The 25887-nt window shown below is 38.9% G+C and overlaps 1 protein-coding gene across 2 annotated transcripts in view; it reads right to left on the reverse strand.

The window, feature by feature from the left end:
- Window positions 1–2416: 2416 nt before the first annotated feature.
- Window positions 2417–25887, reverse strand: part of Dcaf10 (DDB1 and CUL4 associated factor 10) — a 35976-nt gene continuing 12505 nt past the window's right edge. Inside the window, exons 3-7 of one of the 2 annotated variants that reach the window (XM_040738945.1) lie at window positions 21405–21602; window positions 9286–9488; window positions 7712–7822; window positions 5932–6077; window positions 2417–4928 (exon numbers count right to left, since the gene is read on the reverse strand). In XM_040738945.1, coding sequence (XP_040594879.1) covers window positions 4560–4928; window positions 5932–6077; window positions 7712–7822; window positions 9286–9488; window positions 21405–21602 — 1027 coding nt within the window. In that variant the 3' untranslated portion in view covers window positions 2417–4559. The remainder of the gene's footprint in view (window positions 4929–5931; window positions 6078–7711; window positions 7823–9285; window positions 9489–21404; window positions 21603–25887) is intronic. The other variant, XM_040738948.1, reaches the window with a different exon arrangement.

Raw genomic sequence — 25887 nt, forward strand, 5'->3', positions numbered from 1 at the left:
CAATTATTTTTGTAGGCAGCAACCAGGACTGGTTAACTCATGTCACAGCCCATAACTTGAAGACGACACAGAACAAAGTAGAAGCCTGTTAGAAACAGGCATGTTGATAGAATACATTACTTCTCAATACATTTTTTTAAAAAGGCTAACAATGAGGCAAATAATTACATAGTTGAGGCAATCACTTGCTAAGAGATATTCCTCACATTTCTTATAGCCCTTTGTGTTCTATGAAATGTTCTACATGTAACAGAGCTTATTGGGTATTTGCAATAACACATCATGAATGTAACTTCATCGTGATAAAGTGAATTAGACTGAGCATGCTGTTTAAGAAGGCAGGGAAGGTAGACTACCATACCTAAGAGACTAGCATCAAAAATAACTACAAATTAAAAATTTTGGCACTTATCCAAACAGAACTCATATACATGGATTCCTTCATGTCCAACAGGTGTTAGTAAGTGGACCTATACAGCACCCAAGGACCACTGGCCACTGAATGAGGGTGACTCATCAGGAAGTTACCAGGCCATATCTCCTGCTTTTATAAAAGCCTAACAAAAGCCTGGCATGGTGATGCACGCCTTTAATCCCAGCACTAAGGAGGCAAAGGCAGAGGGAACTCTGAGTTGGGGGCCAGCCTGGTCTACAAAGTGAATTCCAGGATAAGCCAGGTCTACACAGAAAAACCTTGCCTTGAAAAAACAAAAAATAAACTAAGAGCAAACTGTAACAGACACTTATAGACACAATGTTGCATACGCCAAGTGAGACATACCAGTCTTCTAAGAGACTCTTGGGATGTTTCCCCTGTACTCACCTTCTAGAACGACAACCTTCAAGATTATATGAGGTGATTTGGTCCTAGGTACAGAAGTAGGGAATATGACATTTATCTTTTCCTTTCGTTGTTTCCTGAAAGTTTTTGTTGTGGCTTCTTCTTAGGATACAACAGGGAGAAATAACAAAACATACACATGATTTGGGCTTTGAGAAAAGACAACACTTAAAAAAAATAAACAGGGTCGCACAGGCTAGTTTGGAACCTTAGTATGTAGACTAGGCTGGCCTCAAGCTCATTGAGTAACTGCCTGCCTCTGCCTCCCCAGTGCTGGGATTAAAGGTGTGTGCCACCACCCCCAAATGTGATCACACTTTTTAAAAAATAATTTTTATGTTCACTGTTGTTTTGCCTGCATGTATGTCTGTGTGAGGTGTCAAGCCCTGGAATTGGAGTTACAGAGTTGTGAGCTGCCATGTGGGTGCTGGGAATTGAACCCGGGTCCTCTGAAAGAGCAACCAGTGCTCTTAACTGCTGACCCATCTCTCCAGCCCCATGATCACACATTTTTGAAAACAAACATCTCTTATTTTAGCCCTTCATTTCCTGATTGGAAAAAGCAACTACTGTGTATATTTGATGCATCTAAGTCATTCAACATAGTATTTCCATTAAAAATGTTCTGAAGGAAGTGTTAAGCCAGAATGACTTACTTAGCAAGATTTTCCAACAGTAATAACTTCATTAACAATCATAATATATTTCTACCAACTCTAATAAAGATGATTTAATAAAACAGTAAAAAAATACCAGATTTTAGATTGTTAAAATGGAACCTTAAGATGGTTATATGTAACGTTTTCCAATAATACAGGTTTTCTGAGGCCTTTCAATTCTTGGTTAATACTGTCTGGTTTTTGTCTTGACCTTGACTACACCTCAGAGAGGGCAAAGGTTCCCTGCTCTGTTTGCTGGCTCTTTTCAGTTCTCATCTATGTGGCTTTGCTTTCACACAAGGCTGATTATCTTCTACATTTTCTCAAAATCACAGGTGCTTGTCCTACTTAATTTTTCACATGTATTCCCTGGGGTTAAGACCTCTAGTCTCATGGAAACATCCATGTTTTGAAATGTTATTTTATGCAGTTGTAAAGGGATCAAGGCCAGCCTTGTAATAAAAATCTGCAGAAGGTACTGAGCACATACATTAGCAGACCAGTGTAGCTCATCCTTCAGGAACTAAGGGGCAAAACGGTAGAGTAAGTACAGACTCAGCGATGGAATAAACAGGCAGACTACCCACTGCCAATTCTGTGGCTTCAGGCAAGCCGCTTCATTATTCTGACCCATTGCTACCTCCCACGTGATCTGAGGCTCATTCCACCTACCTGTAAGGGGTCTTTGTAGGGGCCAGTAGCAAAGCAGACACATTCTTTAACATATAGTAGGTATTCAAAAACAATGATCCAAGAACCCCTGGCTTGAGTCAGGTGACATAGACTACTTAAACGATTCTCTAGAACAAAGAGTTCTGACACAGAACTCTTTCCAAACTGTTAACAGTTATGGAATCTCCTTTTGAATGTCAATTTAATCTTTATACTTAATAGTTTTTCATTGTGATAGTTTTAATTGTAATATTTCCTCCTAAACTATAGCCTTTGGGGAAATTTTTTTCAAAGCCATGGAAGCAAGCCTGTGATTTTCAGTATGCTTTTTTGTTTTTTCAACGACTACAAAATTTCCAGCTTTTTCAACATCTATGATAAGACCTAATTTTGTTGTTGTCTTTCGAGACAGGGTTTCTTTGTATTGCTTTGGAGGCTGTCCTGGAACTTGTAGATCAGGCTGGCCTCAATCTCACAGAGATCCATTTGCCTCTGCCTCCCAAGTGCTGGGATTAAAGGCGTGCACCACCAACACCCAGCAAGAAGATCTAATTTTTAAAGACTTTCCTGGAGTGGCTAATGGACACTATGAAGAACTGTGTATTTATTCATGTATTTGGGTTGTTTAAACATTTCTGTAAGTATTAAAATATTTTCTTTTTGCTATGGATAAAACTCTCAGCATCTACTGCTATACTTGCCTTTTTTAATCTGATTATTTTATTCACAACAACAAATGCTCATAGTCACTGATGTTTTTAACAGCCAGCATAATACAGTAGAAACTGCCCTGAGCAAGGAATTAAGAGACTTGAATTGAAGCCCTGACTTTACCACTAACTTTATATGATCTTAGGCAAATCATTTAACTTTCTTTCATTTGTCCAACAATGAAATAAATACTACTTCAAGTTATTTGCTGCCCTAAGATTACTATTGTCAATTTACTATTCTTACTGTTTAAACAGTTGAAACATCTTGTGGGAATTGCGTTAAGCACCAAATAGATACAGTAATACCTACTGCAATTTCAGGTTGTTTTCAAGCTATGACCTAGAGACCACCTGGATACAGATGATTATGGTTCTGTAAAGAGTCCTGTCCTTGACCTACCTAAATCAGTCTTCTGAGGTCAGGCCTAAATTCCTGCATTTTTCACAAATCCTTCAAGGATTATACTGCATCCTAATATTTGAGAAACACTGGCTTAAAGGGCATGTGACCAAAGAGAGCAAGGCTACTGCATGGCTTAAATTGTTCAGCTTCTAGCATATGTCAACACAGTGCCAATCAATGTAGCAGAGACCGGAAGGATAGTGCCCATTCAAGACAGGAGTCACCTTGTCTGATACTTTCCATAACCAATCTAAGACACTGCTACTCAAGTCAGACCATCACTTTTATGACAACGGCTTAAAAAGGACTACAGTTCCCTTCTTACTAATGGTGAGCTTATGATCTCTGGCTGAAGAACAATGACAATAAAATAAATCTCTGCCATCCCTCCACCCCATTACTAGGAACAGCTCATCTGTGGGATTCAAAGAATCAAAGTCAATCTAAGCCACATTAATCTTCTCACTCTATGACCAGATACTGCACCACCCTAATGAATAACTCTTCTGACAACAGAAGTGACCAAGCTTTTTCCTTTCCTTTCCAATGCTGGAGACAGGAACAAAATAACAAAGACACATGCTGGAGATTTTAAATTCATACAAGTAAAATAAATTACAAAGAAGTTGTAGTATTTTTCTAGAATTTCACAACAAAAATCTCACATGAGATAACTTGTGTAATTTTAACAGGAAATTAAAAAAAGATATTTTGTTGCAAGAGTATCGGTTATGAGAATAATGCCATTATCTGTGCTCAATATTTGACAGCAACTTTAAAGGCCAAGTGTACTGATAAATGAAGATAAACTTTCTTTTTTTCAACAACTGGTGTGCCAACATCCAGCTTCTAGGTTTTATTTAGTACTAGTGCTACGGGTTTTTCCTCATCCCAACCACGACTCTTGTCAATGTCCACAAAATTCATACCAAAATCAAAGAGCAGAAGGGAAGCAGGGAGGAGTGGTGGAAACAGGGGTGGGAGAGAGAACAAGAGGCACATGCGAAATGACCAGGATACCCACGCTCAGCGGCACAGACGGCAGGAGCAAAGGAATGCCGAAACAACGGTGCTGCATGGTTGAAATGGAGATGCCCAGATGACGCTGGATGGATGGCAAGGACTTGGGTCATATGTGTGTCCACCAACCTATAAGAACAAGATCTTGACCCAAACTTATAAGATCTTCTAAAAAAGAAAATACTTCACTTAAATTGAAGTAATTCATAAGCCAAACACCAGAAGAGTTCCTTATTTGATGTAAGTTGTGCCTAAAACTTTGGCTGATACAAAGAGACCCGCCCACTAAGGCACCCTGAGGCAATCTGGCAATGTGTTGGAGAGAACTTTGTTGTCAGGACCACATCATTATGAGAGTACAGAGATCGAATCACCCGTAGAGGACTAGCTTCTTTGGGTAGACAGTCAACAAGCTCACTGCACTGTTTGTCAAATCCCAACAAGCGAATCCCATAGCCGTGTGGGGAAGAAATCATTCGTCCATCAGGGCTGAAGCAAAGTTCTTTGATGTAGCCCCTGCCTACATTGGCTTCTTCGATGTAATGAGTCAGCCGCAGGGAACAGCGAGGTGAGACAGGTCGTACTGGAGCTCCTTCTTGGAATTCATAGACACAAGTCCACTGGAGGAGAAAGGAAACAAACCAAGGTTATAGATCCCCCAAGTCATCCTGCAGAGATACTCTTGATTTCTGAGAAGCTCAACAGAGAGCCCAAACCACAGGAGTGCTGCTAGAAATCAGTTAGATGAGTATCACCCTCTCACCTAATGTGTACTTCACCCTTCTTTACCTTCATAAGCTAAAGTTACTGTGAACTATAATGCTTAAGATCTCTTGTTCCTGAGGCTGGCTATGACTTTGGGAGTAATACATCTCCTTTTTTGAGGGCAGCAACAATCCAGGGACCAGAGTATGTCTGTCCTCTGCATACTTCAAAGGCCTTTCTGCCTTCCTTCAGTTTGGTCTGTAGAGCCAGTAACTCCTTGTAGACTCCTATGGCTACCACAGTGGTGAGATGCTAAGGTCTTTTTTGTTTGTTTTGTTTTTTTGAGACAGGGTTTCTCTGTGTATCCCTGGCTGTCCTGGAACTCACTCTGTAGACCAGGCTGGCCTCAAACTCACAGAGCTCCACCTGCCTCTGCCTCCTGAGTGCTGGTATAATCCTAAGGTCTTTTAACTCTTCCTCCAGGCACCAGTTTAGCCCCTTTCTTTCTCAGTTTCCCCTGGATTTTTAAAGATATAGTGATGATAACTGTCTTACTAAAGCCTAAACCTCACATTTAGTCAGCTTAGCTGAACAGCTTGGTGTAACATGTAATATAAGGTTTTCCTTGTTGTTTTTTTTTTTGTCCCATGATGGAGGTAAGAATGAAGAAGTTGGGCATAATATCAGTTGATGATGGTCTTTAGGGCACTTCTCAGCTCACTACACCAGGGCAGGAGAGGAAGAAGAGACTGTAAGCATAAAGCATCAGAGGGGGAGGTAGTGGGGTTGAGAAGCAGGGTTTTGGTAGTATGCCCTGTGGGCAGGGGCTGGGCCTGGTTAGCAGCCTGAGGTCTGCACACAGGGCAAGGGCAATTTGTCCCATGAGCCCTGCTGAATGGGAAGCGCTGCAGCCTATACCTCCTGATCATCAGTGTTGCTTGAGCACCGAAGAAGGGTGGCCCAGCCTTTGGGGTGCAGCTGTAAGGATGTGATGCAGTTTCCACGGTCTCGCTCGCCAGGAACTTCAGGGGTTAAGACTTCAAGACTATTTCGTGGTGAAACTCCTGAGATACAAAAAAATGAAAGATTTTGGATTTTTGTTATCCCAAGACTAAGGCAGAACCCTGATTCCTGGCAACCACCTTCTTGCCTCCATCCCTTAGTTTTCTCCTTACACTATACCACACATAAAAACATGGTTGGCTCCCCTAACCCCAATTTTTGTAAATTTTGCAGCAGGAGTAACAAGTGATCTGAGGCATGAAAGCTGAGTGGGGTCTTTTTTCATTGGATCTGTATCTCAAAAGGCTCTTTATTTAAGAACTGAAGTCATGTGCATAGGAGCAATCTACAAAATTAAGGTCACAATTCTCAACTCAGAGCACTTTCTGGTCTATAGACCAAAGAAGAAAATACTTGGAATCCAGGACTGCCTTTTGGAAAAAGATCATGACTTATAGCCCCTAAGGACAGTACAGATGTTCTTTTACACTGGGATTAACACACTCATCCAAAGTTGAAATATTTAGGTTGTAATGCATTCAATACCCTCAACCCACTGGACACCACAGCTCTGAGACAGCTTGCTGTACAGTGTTAGCTGTTTACTCTTGCAATGGTGTGACTGATTGGAAGATGCCCTGTTACTTTCCAGAACCATGAGAAAAAATTATGCATACAGCTCTCTGGGGAAAAGATCAAAATTCAAAATGTGAAGTTTGATTTCTGTTGAATGTATGCTACTTTATACCACTATGAAACTGGAAAAATTATAAGTTAAACAACTGCAAACCTTTACCCATACTATAAGTAGATATAAAACAAGGGTGAGAGAAATCTTCCTGGCGACTCTACCATAAGCCGCACCATTTCCTTCAGCCTAGTTCCTAATACGCCACTGCTGCTCATCAGAATATGTGAGGAACCATTTTCACAGATGTCATAAGAAAGCAGCCTAGAAATTTAGTATCAAAAGAAACAACTTTGTTGTTGTTGCTGCTGCTTTTTGAGACAGGGTCTCTTTTTTTTGGGGGGGGGGTTTGTTTGTTTGTTTGTTTTTTTACGAGACAGGGTTTCTCTGTATCTCATGTAGCCCAGGCTGGGTTAGAAGGCCCTGTAGATAAGGATGACCTTGAACTCTTGATATCCCTGCTTCTCCCAAGTGCTGGATTATATAGGCTGTGCCACCAGGCCTAGCTCCGAATACACTGATTTAATTTTCATGGCATCCTTGTTTAGAATCGCCATTTCTTTTATTTTTTTAAGATTTATTTATTTATTTTATATATACAGTATTCTACCTACATGTGTCCCACATACCAGAAGAAGGCACCAGATCTCATTATATAGATGGTTGTGAGCCACCATGTGATTTCTAGAAATTGAACTCGGGTCCTCTGTAAAAGCAGCCAGTGCTCTTAACCTCTGAGCCATCTCTCCAGCCCCCTAGAATATCCTTTTCTTAAACACAGTTCCCAATTACTTCATCTTCAAACTAGACCAAATTAAGGTTGGGCCAGGGCAGTAAAACCAACACTTCCATCAGAGCACAAGCACAAGCATTAAAAGCACAAGATGGTTGGCCTTCTCAAATGATGACTGATTCTTGGTTTTTGTTTTTATGGACTAAAACTAAACCAAAGAAAGCTATCTGATAGGATCTATTGCTGTAAGATTATAAACCCAGCTTCTAACGTACCTTCTCGTTGAGAGGCTCGTGACATGTGTTTCTCAGATGAGTTAGAATCACTGTGATGACAAGGGGAACCAGAAACTCTAGAACCAGAAGAACTTGATGAAGTGGTCAAATCTTGAAGAGAAAACCAAACAATCAACCTAGCATAGCTCCTGTAGTATCTTTTAATTTTTTAATTATCTACTTGAACTTTTAAAATACACCTAAAATGTGCCAACAAAAACTCATGAAAACTGAACTATAACTAAGATGAAGACAGAAGAGCTCTTGGTTCTGTTTTGGGTCTACATTCTTTTTAAAACCTTTCATAGTAAAGACCTGTGTGAACTAAGATAAAAAGCCAAATAAGCAAGCAAACATCTTCGCTTTTCTAACATTTCTAAAATAGAAGAAAAACCAAAATGTGTGGGACAATGAATATCAAGTACCTGAATATGTTATGTTACTTCACTTTGCATTCCCTCTGACTTTTTTTTTATTTATTGGGGCAGTTTCTCTGTGTAACAGCCCTGGCTGTCCTGGAACTTACTTTGTAGAACAGGCTAGCTTTGAACTCATTGAGATCCAACTGCCTCTGCCTCCCAAGTGCTGGGATTAAAGACATGCAGGCACCACCAAACGCTCGGTGACTCCCTGTGACATTTGCAACTAGAATCACCCTTAGGAAACTGAACAGTTTTTTGGTTTTTCAGTCAAGAATGGAAAACTTGAGGGGCATTATTCACACACCTCTAGTCCTAGTATTTGGGAAGCAGAAGCAGGAAGATCTCTGAGTTTGAGACCAGCCTGGTCTACCTACTGAGTTCCAGGACACCCAGGGTCACATAGAGAAACCCTGTCTCAAACCTTAAAAAAAGTGGCTAACTACATCTTATAAATCACTTTTTCATTAAGTTTAAGTTGATTGTTGCCAGGCAGTGGTGGCACACACTTTTAATCCCAGCACGCAAAGACAGGCGGGATCTCTGTGAGTTCGGGGCCAGTCTGATCTACTGAGCAAGTTCCAAGACAAAGCTACAGAAAAGCCTGGTCTCAGGAAGGAAGAAAGGAAGGAAGGAAGGAAGGTTGGTTAAGTTGATTATCAATGTTTAATTTCTTTTTTTTAAAAGGGCAAGTTAGAACCTAAAAAGCATTAGACTAAATAACTATTGAAATTTGTAAGTTGGTAAAAGTTAAAGTTCCAAATTAGAAATTTAATACAATTATACCTGCATTTCCCCAAGGGATTAAAAAAATTAAAAACCTTACAGCTATTTATTTATTTATCATGTATGCCACAGCATGAATGGGGAGATTAGAGGATAACTTGTAAAATTTGACTCTCTCAACTATGTGGGTTCCAGGGATGGGACTCACTCAGGTTGTCAGGCTTGGTGGCCAGCGTCTTAATCCACTGAGCCATGATGATCTGGCTAGTGGAAATCAAAGAGCTTTTAGAGCTAAGACTCTTTCTAGAGGTATAAGTTAATGTTGTAGGAGTTATGCACAGATCATTGCATGTCTTTGGAAAGCTATGAGTAAGGTTCCTGAGGAATAGCTTTAAGCTCTTCAGAAATGTTTCAATCAGAAAATCTTACCTGAACTTGAAGTAGTTCTTCTTGCTCTCAAAATGGGATAGCTGCCTACTTCTAAAGACTTAGTTAAGTCCAGATCATGCAAAATCAAGAGATATCCAGAGGATGTCGAGATCAACATTTTGGAACAATCCGGTGTTAATCTCATTCGCATGAGAAAACGTGTATGAAAGAATTTCTTATGTGGACACCCATCTTCTGTGCACCTAAGAAGAAATCAGACCAACACACCTAGTGTCACCACAGGAATAATGGCTCTGAGTACTAGTCCAGCTGCTTTACTCTTAAGGCAGAATGGAGAACCGCTGAAAACTTCACACACATACTTTATGCTGTTACTTACCACCCCATCTTAATCTCTGACCCTCCTTTTGAGATAATTTTCTGAGTATAACTTCACAATTTTAAAGCAAAACTTTACTGAAGTAAACTCTCATGCCTTGCATTCTTTTGAATGAAGGTTTCACTGAGTATACAATATAAGGATGACCATGGCTCCTCTATGAATGTGAGGAAACTATTTCACAGCTGCTATTTGTCAGTCTGCTATCCGACTGTTACTTAGGATATTTTTCCTTAACCTCTGAGCCATTTCTCCAGCCCAGGATATTTTTTTCTTCACTTCCTTTGGTTGATCTTTTTGTCTTTAGAATCCTGCAATTTTACTTTGACACATAAGAATTTAGATTTTTATTTATCTTTATGGAGATTCATAAGTTTCTAGATCTTTCTATCTGTATCATTCAAACATTTGAAAATTTTAGTCATTATCAACATTGTCTCTCACCCATTTCTTCTATTCTTTTGCAGATCTAGATGTTTGGAACATTCACATTTGATGACTCTGTTCTTTCATCTTTCTTATCTCTCCATTTCTTTATGTTGTGTTCTAGGTAACTTTTTAATTATCTACCCATCTATTTAATTTATTCTTTTAAATTGTTTTTTGGGGGAGGAAATCCCCAGCACCTCTAGCAGGCTAAGCATGCACTCTACCAATGAGACACAACCCAACCTTTTTTGCTTTCTTAATGTTTGGTTCTTTTTTAGGCTCTGTTTGCCTAATCTCCTTGATAGATTTTGATTCCTTTTTAAATTTTCTTTTTTGGTTATTGTAAAAGTCATGAAGCATATAATAACCACACATGTGGAGGACAACCTGCAGGAATTGGTTCTCTCCTTTTACCATGTGGGTCCCAAGGATTAAAATCTGGTAGCAGGTGCCTTTACCTAATGAATAATCACCTTGCCAGCCGAGAAAACACATTGAGAATTTTTTTTTGGGGGGGGGGGATTTGGGACAGAGTTTCTCTGTGGCTTTGGAGGCTGTCTGGAACTAGCACTTTGTAGACCAGGCTGGTCTCAAACTCACAGAGATCCTCCTGCCTCTGCCTCCAGAATGCTGGGATTAAAGGCGTGCGCCACCACGCCCAGCTACATTGAGATTTGTTGTTGTTGTTGTTTTTCAAGACAGGGTTTCTCTGTGGCTTTGGAGGCTGTCCTGGAACTCACTTTGTAGACCAGCTGGCCTATGCCTCCTGAGTGCTGGGATTAAAGACGTGCGCCACCAATGCCCAGTGAGAATTTTTAAATGAAGAGTTGTGACTCATTACCCAGAGGCTGAACAGTATTAGTCCATTAAAAAGTTTCTCTTTCTACTGTATCTTATTTTTGCTTAAAGCACTCAAGTATTATATATAAGAGAATATAGGTAACTAGTTATTATATTTTATTCTCCCTATGTTGTCTCTCTATCCTCCAAATAACTTCCTATTTATGTTTCCTTTATTACAAGTTTTTCTCAATCATCTGATTGTCACGGGATGCCTGCTCATAGTTTAAGAGCAAGTAATTCAAGCCACCAGGAACTCTGAGTACAGGGTAGGGTGAAGCCATTTCTGAGGAAGCTCTTAGTGCTTAGATCTTTGGGCGCAATAGCTGAAAGAAACTAAACATGTCTGAGATCAACGTTCAGTGGGCATTACCACTCAGTCACATTGGTTTTGGCAAGGCACTGAAGCCTTCAACTGTTTCTGGCATCTTTCAATATGGTGATGTTTTCTATATTGCCCTCTTTGCAGAAATAGAAACTTTCCAGAAAAAATGATGCACACTGCCCATTAGAAGGGGTGGAGAGTAGAACTGTGAGTTCTTAAATGTTTCTCACGCAAGTCTCCACTTTAGCTACCCCTTTCAGTACAGGATACCCAAAGTTGCCAATTCCTATGGTTTTTGAGAATTCTTGGTAAACTAAAGTTTTAAACTTTACCCTCTGCAACTTAAGATTTAGTTTTCTATTTACGTGTGTGTGTGTGTGTGTGCCTGCCACATGTGTGCAGGTGCCTGGGGAAACCAAAAGATGGGTGTTGAATCCCCTGAAGCTGTAGTTACAGCAGCTGTGAACCACCTGGCATGGTGCTGGGACCAGAACTCAGATCCTCTGGAAGAGCAGCAGTAGGTACTCTTAAACTCTGAGCCATCTCTCCAGCCCTAGGATTTAGTTTTCTTGAACTTCTTGAGTGAAACTGCCATTGATAAATCAATTGCTATTCATCTACCTGCCTTTCAGCTTCTAAAATTCTATTGTCTAAATTCTTCTATTTTCCTATCGTTAAGATTATGTCTGACTTCCTGCCCCACCTGCTTTTGAAACAGGATCTCACTGTGTAGCCTTGACTGACCTGGAACTTTTTTTTTTTTTTTTTTTTTTTTGGTTTTTCAAGACAGGGTTTCTCTGTGGCTTTGGAGTTTGTCCTGGAACTCCCTCTTGTAGACCAGGCTGGCCTTGAACTCACAGAGATCTGCTTGCCTCTGCCTCCCAAGTGCTGGAATTAAAGGCGTGCACCACCACCACCCAGCTGGACCTGGAACTTATTATATAGATCAAATTGGAAATAAACTTGCTGAGAGACTATTGCTTCTGGGATTATCATAGTTTTTGACTCTTCTTATCTATAGGTTTTATTTACATATTATAAAGACATTATCTGTAGTTCCAGCACTTAGGAGGCTAAGACAAGAGGACCTAGAGTTAGAGACTAGCTTGGTCTACATAATGAGTTCCAGGACAGTCTTAGTGACTCAGTGAAACCCCATCTCAAGTTATACATAACAATCTGGGTGTGGATTGCACATGCTTATAATCACAGCTCTTAGAAAGGTAAGGCAGGGGGATCAGGAGTTCAAGGTCATCTCAGTTACCTCATAAATAGGAGGTCACTGTGAGTTGTAAGAGACACTATCTCAAAAACAAAACCCATCTGCCAATCAAACAAATAAACCAACTAAAACTTATGTATTTATATTTGTGAATACATATAAGTCTATATATGAAACACACATACACACTATATTTCCAAAGTACAAGCATACATGCCTATATACTAACTCTGGTAGGAAGACAGCAAGCTCAAGGATAAATTGGGCTACAAAGTGAGATCTGTCTCAAAATAAAACAACAAAAAAGAAAACTTTTTAAACTACTTTTAACGATACATTCACAAAAGAAAATAGGAACATGATTTGTACATTATCTTATACCTAGTAATCTTTAATTGTTTTTGTTTGTTTTGCTTTTTTTTCAATACAGGGTTTCTCTGTGTATCCCTGGCTGTCCTAGAACTTGCTCCGTAGACCAGGCTGTCCTTGAACTCAGAGATCTACCGGCCTCTACCTCCTGAATGCTAGGATTAAAGGTGTGGGCCACCAACACCCAGTCTTTAGTTATTTTTAACATGGTACATAAAACTGTATATAAGGAAAAAAATTGTATATGAGGGACTAGAGAGATGGCTCATCGGTTAAGAGCACTGGCTGCTGTTCCAGAGGACCTGGGTTCAATTCCCAGAACCCACATGGCAGCTCACACCTGTCTGTGACTCCAGTTCTAGGACTTCTGACACCCTCAGACATACATGCAGGCAAAACACCAATGAACACAAAGTAAAAATAAATTGCCAAATAAATAAATAAAATTGTAATGGTATGCAACATGATTTGAGACAGTATCTTTCTACATAGCTCAAGTTGTTCTGGAACTCACTATATAGACTAGGCTGGCCTTGAACTCGCATAGCTATGCCTGCCTCTGCCTCTTAAGTGCTGGGATTCAAGGCAAGCGCCACCAAGGCCCTCTCTCAGGGATTTTCAAGTATTACACACTGTTATTAACTGTGGCTACTATTTGCTGTCCCTAATTGAAATTTTGTATCTGCTGACACCCTTTCCCCTGTGCACCAGTTTTCAGCTCCTTATATAACTTACCATTATTCCAACCATTGCTTCTCCAAGTCTACTTTTCTAACCTGTCATTGCATGTTTGGCTCATTTCACTTAAGATGTGTCCACTAGCTTCATCTATGTTGCTGAAAAAGATTTCCTTATTTTAAGGAGCTGAATACTATTATGTATGTATGTACCACATTTTAAAAACCCACTCATCTGTTGGATGCTGTACAATGAGTATAGACCTTCAGCAGCTGACTTAAGCTCCTCTGGACATGTACCTAGTGGAGAGACTGCTTGGTTATTATGGGAGTTCTTTCTTTCTTTTTTAGGAAGTTACATATTCTCCCATAATTTATATCTAACAATTTTGGTTAATGCTTACTAATTTGATTATTTCTCTAAAGACTTTCTAGTGTTTTTTGTATAGATAAGGGGTTGGAAAGCTGTGGCCCAACCCTGGTCCACTGGTTGTTTTTATACAATATGCATGAACACAGCCACCAATTCTTGTATTGTTCCCATGTGGCTGCTCGGAAACCACACACTACCAAAAGCTAAAATATTTATTTCCTTGGTCTTTCACAGAAAGTGTGTCAATACTTGTGAGTCACATAATCTGTGAATAATATTAAATTTTCAATCTATCTACCTACATGATTTTTTTTGTACCATCCTACCCATGACATGAATTAATGAAGGTAGTAATGGTGGGCATAGTCTCTTTCCCGATTTTATAGAGAAACTTCTGGAGGTTTTACCATTAAAAACTGTCCTGAGGTACTGAGACGGCAGTTGGTTGGCAGAGTGCTTGTCTAGCATGCACAAAGCTTTGTGTTTGATCCCCAGCAGCACATAAACTGGCTAAATGGATGCACACATTTGTAATCCCAGGACTCAGAAATGGAGCAGGAGGTTAAGAAAGATGTTCAAGGTCATCTTCAGCTACATCAGAGTCTCAGGCCAGCCTGAGCTAGAAATACTTGTCTCAAAAAAAAAAAAAGTGCTGAATACTTGTATACTTTGGTGAACTTCCACTTCTGTTTAATCATTTGGTTTTCATAAAGTTTTATTGAGGAGGGGGCTGGAGAGATGGCTCAGTGGTTAAGAGTACTGGCTACCCTTTCAGAGGACTCGGGCTCAATTCCCAGCACCCACATGGCAGCTCACAACTGTCTCTAACTCAGTTCCAGGGAATCTGACACCTTCACACCAATACACATAAAAAATAGAATTAAATAAATTTAAAAAGTTTTATTGAGGAATAATTAACACACCATAAAATTCTCTCATTTTAAGTGTACAGTTAAGTGACTTAGTAAATTTAGAATTGCACAATCAATACAATATAGCATTTCAACATTTTCAGCATCATAGTCTTTCTGACCATCATTAGCAATCATTCCTTGTTCCAACTCCCAGACCTAGGCAACCACTAATCTACTTTCCATCCCTATTATTTGCCTAGTTTATATACATAGTCTTACAATAAGTACTTTTTAAAAAAATTCTGCTTCTTTTTTACCTATAATATTTAGGGGGTTTATCCCTGCTGTAGCACACACCACTATTTGGTTCTTTTTCATTGCTAAATGGTATTTTTTAAAATTAGATATACTACTTTCTTGTTTGTTTTGCGTTTTGCTTTTGGGGCTTGCTGTCCTGAGCTCACTATGCAGATCAGGTTGGCCATGGCCTCCCAAGTGCTGGGTGAAGAGCGTGCACCGCCACGCCCAGATGATTAACACACTACGTTGGTCAGAATGGTGCTAGCTCTGTCCTCAGTCTTGTGGGGCTTCGAGGCGTTCAATATTAAGTATTTATGACTTAAGCCACAGAGTTTTCATGAGAGTTGTCATGTTAAGGAAGTTCCTTTTATTTTTAACTGTATCACAAAAAGTTGTTAGTCTTGTTTAAAAAGTGCTTTTCTATCTTCATTAGGATGAACTTTAAATATTAATTGATTTTTGGATATTAAGCCAATTTGCATTCACAGAATAAATTATATTTGATTGTAGCATATAATCCTTCATATATGCTACTAAATTTGATTTCCTTTTTAAAGACTTTTAAATGAACTTTTCTGACAGTTTCATACATGTCTATAATGCATTCTGATTATTCACATCACAACTTATCAGATTATCAGATGCTTATCTGATTTTGGAGTTGGATAATACTAGACAGTGATGGCTATTCTAAAAGGGTATGTTTTTAATTTTTGAGAGCTTCATATATTTCCCCTCCCCCAACTCTTCAAGGTTTGTGTTAGGAAATGTTATATTTTCTGGTTAGTAAAATTCATTAGTAAACTCATTTGGCCTGGTCTTTTAGTTATGGGAAGATTTTTAAATCATCAATTCAATTTTGTTTGTTTTTTGACACAGGATTTCTCTGTGTAACCAACCTGGCTGTCCTGGAACTCACTTTGTAGACCAGGCTGCCCTTGAGCTCAAGGAGATCTGCCTGCCTCTGCCCTCGAGTGCTGAGATTAAAGATGTGTGATACTAACATCCGGCTTCAATTCAATTTCTTTAGCTCCTGCAAGTCTGTCTGTATGTCTAAATTAAAAAAAAAATTATTGTCAAGTCAATTCTAGTAATTTGTGTCTTGGGTATTTGCTTAAATTGTCTAGTTTGCTGCCAAAAGATGTTCATACTACTCCCTTATAATCCTTTAGTTTCTAAGTATCTTTTATTTAACAATTTTTTGTTTGCTTTTTTTTTTCCCAAGACAGGGTTTCTCTGTATTGTTTTGGAAGCTGTCCTGGAACTAGCTCTTGTAGACCAGGCTGGCCTTGAACTTACAGAGATCCGCCTGCTTCTGCCTCCCAAGTGCCACCAACACCGGCTTTTGTTTGCTTTTAAGACAAGGTCTTGCTAAGTGTAGTACAGGCTGGACTCAAACTCATGATCCTTCTGCTTCAGCTGACATGAGGGCGCCACATTTCAATTTCTGTTAAGTTAGTGGTGCTATACTCTTTTGTTTTTTTAATTATGACTGTTGAATTTTATAAAACAAAGAATCACATAAATGTATCTAGTTTATCTGTTACTGTAATTAAACTAATAGAATATCTATTCATTTTTAGAATAAATTCAACTTGGTTTTGGTATTTTGAGTAATATCTTCTAGGATTTAATTTCTTCTCATTTAGAACATTTTTATCAGTATTCGTATTACATACTGGATTTTCTTTTTTCCTTCTAACATTATCTTTGCTATGTTTGGCTACCCAACTCATACTATAATAGCTAGAACCTGACTAGTTTAGTTAGAATGTTATTTATAATATTTGGTATAACTCACCTATAAAACTATCTGTGCTGCTTATTTTTAGTTAATTTTTAGTAGATACATTTTAGTTTTTATCATTTAATTGTTTTAAGATTTCTTTTTAAAAATTATGAATATATATACTATGTCTTGTATGGGTATATTCATGTGAGTGCAGGTATCCATGCAGGTGAGAAAAGATTCGCATTAGAGCCTCTGAAGCAGGAGTTGCATACCTTAAGCTGCCCGCTGTAGGTGCTGGAAGCCAAACTGTATCCTTTAAAAGAGTAACATGCTGGTCCTTGGTGGTGCACGCCTTTAATCCCAGCACTTGGGAAGCAGAGGTAGGTGGATTTCTATGAGTTTTAGGCCAGCCTGGTCTACAGAGTGAGTTCCAGGACAGTCAGAGCTATTACACAGAGAAACCCTGTCTCGAAAAAAAAGAGAGAGAGATAAAAGAGAGGGAAGGAGGGAGGAAGAGATATCTTAACCACTGAGCCATCTCTCCAGGCCCCAAGTTTTGTCATCTTGTAATGGTCACAGCAAAAATAATATTCAGTCCTGTATAAACACTGGGTAGTTAGAATAAATGTGAGTGGAGCAGGGTCTTTGAATGATATTACTGTATAAGGGGACTTCAGCTACTAGATCATGGGATGAAGAGTGGGTACCAGAAGGTGCAGGGTATGACTTAGAGCACGAATATGTATAATTAGTATGGCAGAAGTTTACTATGTGTGTGTGTTGGGGAATCAAACCTGGAACTAGTGCAGCTAAGTATCTGAGGTCCCAGCAAGTTCAATCTTGTAACAGCGGCTTCTGCTGAACCAATGAATGTTGGTTAAGTATCAGTCTTGGTAAGAAGTCAATTCTCGTTGATCAGTTTTACTAAGGTGCTGTTTTTTGTTCTGATTTGATTTGATTTGTTTGAGACAGGGTCTCACTATGTAGCCCAGGCAGGCCTGAAACCCTGTAACCCTCCTGCTTCAGTCTTCCAAATCCTAGGACTATACAAATGTGTCATTAGACCTAGCTTCTAATGTGAGTTAAATGAGATATCTAGGTCATCAAAGTTTTAAAAGTATATTGGTATAAAAGTGTTGCTGCTGATCTTTAACCTTTAAATTATTTTATTACTTATTTAATGTGGGGGGGTCACATGTCATCAAAGTTTTAAAGTATATTGGTATAAAAGTGTTGCTGCTGATCTTTAACCTTTATTTTATTACTTATTTAATGTGGGTGGCACACGTGCACATGTGGAAGACAGAGAACAGCTTTCAAAAGCAGGTGTCTCTTCCCACTCTGTAGCCTGGGAGCAGGGGGACTGACTTAGGCTGTCAGTTTGGTGGGAAGAGGCTTCATCTACTGAGTCATTTCACAGGCCACACACACAGTGCTGCTGTTTTGAGACAGGGTCCTATCATGTGGTCCCACCTGTCCCTAAACCTATGATCCTCCTGACTCAGGCTCTGTGTTGGGATAACAGGGATATGTCACCACATCTAGCTTATACTTTGGTGTTTAATTTTGCCTTTTGATGAATCTTGCCCCCCTCAAATCTGATTAGCTTTTTACAGAACAGACTTTTTAAAAAAATCTTAATTGTATTTTCTTTTTGTTTGTCTGTTTTTCTTTCAGACAGACTCTCACTATATAGCTCTGGCTGTCCTGGAACTTACAGAGATCTGCCTCTCAAGTGCTGAGATTAAAGGTGTGAACTATTGTGCCTGGCTGCATTTTCATTTTCTTCTTTAAAAAAGAAAAGTGCATTGGTGTTTTACTTGCATGTATGTCTGTGTGAAAGTGTCAGATCCCCTTGAGCTGGAGTTAGACAGTTGTGAAGCACCATGTTGGTGCTGGGAATTGAACCTGCGTTCTCTAGAAGAGCAGCTCTTAATACGGAGCCATCTCTCCAGTCTTACACTTTCATTTTCAAGACTGATTTTACACTTCTAGTTTTTATTATTTCCATACATCTTTTATTGAGTTTACCCCACTTTTCCCCAATTTCTTTGGATAAGTTCATCAGCTTTCAGTCCTCTAATTTCACTGCATCTGGACCTTTTCTGTCTTCCTCTTTCTCTCTCACAGACAGAATCAACCTCATCCTCCTCCTGTCCCAGCCTCCTGAGTGCTCAAATGCTGGAACTACAGTGTGAACTGCCTGCCATGCTAGCTAATGTGGGAACTTCTAATAACTGTGTTAACTTAATCTTACTGAGTTCAGAGAAAATGGTCTGTGTGACAGCATTTCTTTGATAGCTACTGTACAGTTTCATTCAAGTTTTTTTTGTTGTTGTTGTTGTTTTGCTCTAGGTCTGTTTGAAGGGATATATTTACTGTTTTGGGGGAGTAGAATTCTAAGAAAAATGTATGTCATGCTTACTAATATTTAAATTTTCTAAGTCTTACTCAATTTTTAAGTCCTTTTTAAAAAGTATGGTGTGTGTATGGGGGGAGTGTATCATGGCAATGTGTGTGCAGGTCAGAGGTCCATTCTCTCCTTCTACGTTTATGTGGGTTCTGGGGTGGAACTCACATCGTCAGATGTGCAGAGCAAATGCCTTATCTGTTAATCCATACCCCTGGCCTTTTGAAAGGTCTATCTTTGTCTATTAGAAAAATGAGAAAATAGACCTAATATTTTCTAGTGATTTCTTGCTTATTTTTCTTATAATTCAGTCAAGTTTTGCTTCTAATAAGTTTTATTTTTATGTACATATAAGAATTCATTTCTATTCTAGTAAAACTAGCCTTTTAATATAGTACTTTTTTATTGGTTATAATGCTTCTTGCCTTAAATACCATTTTGTCTGCCATTAATGTGGCCACAACTGTTTTCTTCTGATTTCTGTTTTCTGGTTTTGTATGCTTTATGTAGCTCATCTAGAGAACACATAGTTCGATTTTACTGTTTAATCTACCACCATTGGCTACTTTAGTACTAGGGATCGAACCCAGGACTTCACACATGCTAAGCAGGTATCTGCTATTGAGCATTGGCCCTTTTATTACATTATTTTGAGGTGAGGTCTTACTAAATTGCCTTGTTTAGCCTTGAATTTACAGCTTTTTTGCCTCAATAGTTCCAGTATCTGGGATTACAGATCGAGTTTGTTTTTGTTTCTGAAACAAAATGTTTCTATGTAACCCAGGCTGGCCTTCAATCCCAGATTCCCAAGCACTGGGATCAAAGAAATGTGCCATCACTGTGGCCTGTTTGCTTTTTAAATGACTCTATCCACCCACTTTTATGCTTCTGTAGGACTAATTGTTTTATTAGATTTTCACTCTTCTAATTTGTAAATTATTACTTATATTCCTATTCAAATTTTCTTCCTAAATTACCCCTCACATTTACATTTGCATTTTAAAAGATGTGTTTGTATTTGCTGAAAAACAATGACTCTGTCCCTCACTCAAACATTGGGTGTACTAGGATTTTTTTTTACTAAGAATATGTCCTTTTTTAACATACCAATTGAAGACTCTAGTATGACTACTATATTAACAATTCACCATACCACAGTTAACAACACCCCAAGCTTCTACTCTGCAAACCATCGCTGTAAGGAAATACTTTGCTGCAGTGTTCACAGCTGAGGGAATTATATAAACTGCTGTGTACCTCAGGACCCTGAGACACTATGGTCCCTGCCAAGTTGGTACCATCAGTACCGTTTTTCTCCACAGACAACTCAAAGCATCGCGTGCACTGTTTCTAAACACTGTCTACATCACAGTCATTCCAAATGAGAACTGCTTTTTAATGCATGAAGATACAATTTAAAAACTACAAAATAAATATGTTCAGAATCAAAGGAACAAAGAATGAGGAATATTTTTGCTTCACATAGGAAATAAAAATACTTCTCCTTATATTTAGTAAATTTGTTTTATAAACCAATTTTCTTCATTAGATACATGCCTTGGTCTCCTGCCCAAGTAATTTCTCCATTTTCTTCTTTATTTTTGCAGTGGTGGGCCCATGTAGGCTAGAAAAGCACTCTGCCACTGACATATACACCTTTAGTTCCAGAATCTTCCGTTTTTAACACATGACTAAGTGTAATAAAAAAGGAACCATGCTTGTTTTCGTTTGTTTGTTTCCTCCTCCTCTTTTTTTCCCCCTTACAGTGGGTCTCTACATTGCCCTGGCTCTTCTATGTAGACCAGGTTAGCCTCAAACTCACAAAGATCCACCTGCCTCTGCCCTCGCTGAGTGCCCGGATTAAAGGTCTGCACCACCACACCTGCCCCTACCCCCAGAAGCATCTCATACAGCCCAGGCGATCCTCCAAGCTACTATGTAATCAAGGATGACCATGAACTTTTGATCTTTCTGTGTCTACCTCTGTAGTGCTGGGATAACATGCTTACATCACGTGTCTGGTTTTATGTGGTGATGAGGGGCAAACGCCAGGCTTCATGCATAGTAAGTAAGCAATCAATCAAATGAACCATGTCCCCGGTCCCTTGTTTTTCTCCCCCCATAAAGTTAACTTTTGGCACCCCATTCCCAGACTCTAGATCAGAACACTGAACTTGTTTACCATCTTGTAAAGAGAAAAGAAGTTTTACAGTATTACATTCCTAACATGGGTCTCCTATTTACAAACCTGTTAGTGTCCCAAATAATGACATTTCCATCAAATCCTGATGTTACTAAGAGTCTTGTATTAGTATCATATTCGATGTTCTTCACCCAGCTAGTGTGACCATGTAAAGTGCATACTTTGGTGTTCAGTTTTCTCAGATCCCATAGTGCTATTGTAGTATCATCAGAGCAGGTAGCAAATAGCCGGTTATCAAGAAATCTACAAAAGCAGAAAAGAAAAACTGGTTCATTTAATCTCTACTTAAAGAAAATATGACTTTAGAAACAATTTCTATATTGCCAATAGGAACCAAAGGTCTGCAACCTCCCTGTAGAAGCCAGCAATTCTGACACAATAGACAGCGCCTCTGTTCACACAGCCAGACTACTAACTAATGGAGACGTACTGTAGCTGGCCTATGTCACTGTTGTTTTTATTTGAAAGTAGAAATTGTGAAAAGGAGTCTGCAGCACAGTTGGTAGAAAGAAAGAAAGGGAAGAACTCCAGAATCTGCCCAGGAAATGATGAAAGAAAAGTTTAATAGAAAACAGATTTTAAGGACTTGACTGCTCAGGGGACATTGTATTAGACAAAAGATTGTAATAATAAAGATTTGCTACAAGTCATATCTCTTCCTACTTACAACAGGTTTACATACAAAACTTGCAATTCAAAGTGCCATCACTTAAATCTATTAATTCAAAAGCATTCCCCAAATAATCTCCCAAGGCAACATTTTATTAGTCAAGACTGTAAGATGGATTTAGGCTATAATGTAGACTTTTTATAATTTTTTTTACTAACTTTCCAATCCTTAGCAACAACATGCACTTTTGTTTGTCTAATTTAATAGTAGAAGTATAGGGACTCTAGCAAATACTGTTACATATAACTTCATAGTCTCTGGTAGAACAAATGAATTCTGGAGCTTCTCCCAATATAAAAATATATATAATTCTGTCTAAAATAAACATCAATATCTACAAACAACATCACAACCTCACTGCAATTTATCATGGCTCTATGTCTTTTTCTTGTTTATAAGACGACAGCCTATTCCCAGGCTGTCTCCCATCCAAGTACCTAAGCAGGTCTAACCTCTGCTCAGGTTTGCATGTAAACTTGCCTAGCACGTCCCAGGCGGTAAGCCATAGACTTATTATGGCTTTAATTTTAGGCGCACCTTCTTCCTCTTCCTCAATTTTGTTTTCTTTTTCATATTTAGCTGTCGCCTCCAGGAAGCCAGCACCCCCTTTTATTCATTAAATACAGCCTTCCTTGTTTAGTCTAGGGTAGTTTATAAATATGCTAAAGCTCCCTAATCACTCTATTTTGGGGTGTGTGTGTGGTGTTCACTTATGTCGTTGTCTTCCTCTATTGTTCTTCACTTTTTTTTTTTTTTTGAGGTAGGGTCTCCTGACTAAAGCTGCAGCTTGTGCTTCTGCTAGAATGGAGTCACACGAGTGCCACTGAGGCCAGCTTTTCGTGGATGCTGAGCTGAGATTCCTACACATGCATGCACTTTATCCACTGAGCTATTTTCCCACTCCAGAGCTCTACTCTTCTAGACAGGGTTTCTCTGTGGAGCCCTGGCTGTCCCAGAACTTGCTCTATAGACTAGGCTGGCCTCTGAACTTCTATCGTAATATTTAACACTGTAGTATAAGGAGCAACTTTACAAAGCTATAAACTCTTTGAAGACGGGGAAGTACCTACCACACGATTAGAGCTGCAGTGCCAAGCACATATGCTTATCTATTTAATTTACTTAGTTAGGAGACAGGGTACCGTATAGCACGGCTGGCCTCAAACAACACTGAACTTAGGACTGTCTCACTACAGGAGTGGGCCACCATGCCCAGGTTATGTGGTGCTTAAGATCAAACCCAGGGCTTCGTGCATGAAAAGCAAGCCCTTTACCAACTAAGATACACCTCCAGTTCTACCTGTAAATGCTTATTAAATAATGAATTAAAGAAGTTCATTACCCAGAAGACAAAAACACAGTTACATAAAATAATTATGGGAAATAAGCAAAGTAAAGAGATGTGTTAGGAAGGAGTACAATGAGAACTGACTGAAAATGAATAGGAACTCCCAGAGGTAAGAAACATATATAAAGGACTGTCATTTGTGGTCAAGGAGACAAATGGGGAACTTAATTATTCCAGTGATTCCCAATGGCTTTTCTCCCACTCTCCCTCCATCCCTGCCTCCTCTAAACAGGATCTCACTATGTAGGCCTGGTTGACCTGGAATTCACTATGCAGACCATGCTAGCCTCAAACTTACAGAGATCCTCCTGTCTCTTTCTTCCAAGTATTGGGATTAAAGGTGTACACCTCCATGTCCAGCCACTTCAAGGGTTTTAAGGAAGAGAGTAAGATGATTTTATAGCAATTTTAAGATCATTTAGATAACCAGGTCCCCAAACTTTTGAGTTTTTATATTTTTAAAGATTTGTTTATTATGTAGTGTTCTGTCTGCATGGCCAGAAGAGAGCTCCAGATCTCATTACAGATGGTTGTGAGCCACCACGTAGTTGCTGGGAAGTGAACTCAGGACCTTTAGAAGAACAGCCACTCCTCTTAACTGCTGAGCCAGCTTTCAAGCCCCCTTGGGTTTTTATTTTAGAAGTTAAATAAGGTGGAGAAATCAGCTTTTCAGTATTGTTAATAAAATGACTAAAAAGTAACTTGTATAGCGGATATTCTAATCTCAAAATGTACAAAGAATCTTGGAGTAAAACTAATATTTTTGAATTAAGTTTACCTTAATGAAAATTCGATACTTTGATTTTAGTTTATTCATTTTCCCCCCAGAGCATCAACCCATAAATTTTTATATTGGTAAAGAGAATAAATCATACAGTAATAAGAGAAGTGTGTAGATGAAGACATCACCTATGACAATTTTTATCCCAAACAACATACATGTACAGAGTGTCAAGTATTAGATAAGCCCTTGTGCATGTGTCCCATGCCTCTCCAGTTAAAGCTCAGAATAGCCTAGAAAGCTGTAACTGTTAGGCTGGGATGTAGTTCAGTTGGTAGAGTGCTTGCCTGGGTTTGCAATCCCAGCATGCACTTGGGTGGCAGAAGTGGCTATGAGTGAGTTCAAGACCAGCCAGGGTTACATGAGATGCTGTCTTAGAAAAACAAAAGCTATGAGATGTTTCTAACTCTACATTCTTTGACAAGCAGGAGCTCCTTTTGTGCTAACACTGAAATCTGTCTGAATCAGAACCTTTCAACTGTGCCCACACAACTAAGTTGGCTATAAAAGTTCTGAGTAGACCTTTGTCTGGAGGAGCTAAGCTCTCTATTTGAGGAACACGGGGAAAGGACAAAGGCAACTGAAAGTGACTCATTGTCCAAGTCAAAATATTGTTGAATATTTAAAAAAAATAAACAAAAACAATCTCAACGCTCTAAATCTTGGGTAGTTTTTTTGTATAATTTCTGCAATGAAATAATAGAATATTATATTTTTCTTTATATTTGAGTTTGAACTATAATGAAGATCACTTTTTCATAAATCCTCAGATTTTATCAGCTATCCCGAGAGTCAATGAGATATTCATGAAATTCTAGGTGTCTCTTGTGCCATTATTTCCATCACTTTTGTTTTTTCTGATATTTTCTCTGTCAGATCTGCTATTGCCAATGATTTTATGTGTATCTCGACCACTTCTCCAATATCATTTTCAGGGTTTTATGGAATTATACATGCATAAAATATATTTCCCCTCAACTGACAAATACTGTATTTGTCTTATAGTGTATAAAATATACAAAATAGCCCAAGACCAACAAAGACTCTGGTTTAGTAAGTAGGTGCTACATTGTTGTTTTTTTTTTTTTTGTCACATTATCAGTGAATAGTCTTATAGTTTTACCTTGGGGCTTTCCCTTACAACCTCATAATTACAGGGATCTGGATTGCTATATGGACTCTTTCATCTAAATATAAAGTTCTCAGGAATAAGAAGTATATCTATACAATATATTCAAATCATAAACATTTTTCTTAAAACATAAACAGGAAATATTCTCAACTATCACTGTCATTTTACAATATTAACAATCACCAAATCTAAAAAATAAACTAGAAGACATTACCAAGAATGTGCAAAATGACAACCCAGAGTGAAACTGGAAAATGTATGTATGCCCATACCTCTGACAGTTACAATGAGGTAGTCTCAGGAACCATGTATGCTTCCATTTCTGCTACTCCCTGTATACAAAGCCTTAGAGAAATCTCATAAGAGTCAGGATTTCCTTATTGCTTAAAACAAGTATGACATCTGTCTCCCATGAAGACATAATAAACATCAAACTGGCTGAGGCAGAAGTACCACAGGAAAAGACCTGCCAGGCCAGCCTGCCCTATACATGGCAAGACCTTACCTCAAAAACCAAACGTTGTGTGTGTGTGTGTGTGTGTGTGTGTGTGCGTGTGCGTGCGTTGCACGTATGAAGGTCAGAGACAGCATGTGGAG

The sequence above is a fragment of the Mesocricetus auratus genome, unplaced genomic scaffold, assembly GCF_017639785.1.
Source record: "Mesocricetus auratus isolate SY011 unplaced genomic scaffold, BCM_Maur_2.0 Super-Scaffold_6730, whole genome shotgun sequence".
Classification (NCBI taxonomy): Eukaryota; Metazoa; Chordata; class Mammalia; order Rodentia; family Cricetidae; genus Mesocricetus; species Mesocricetus auratus.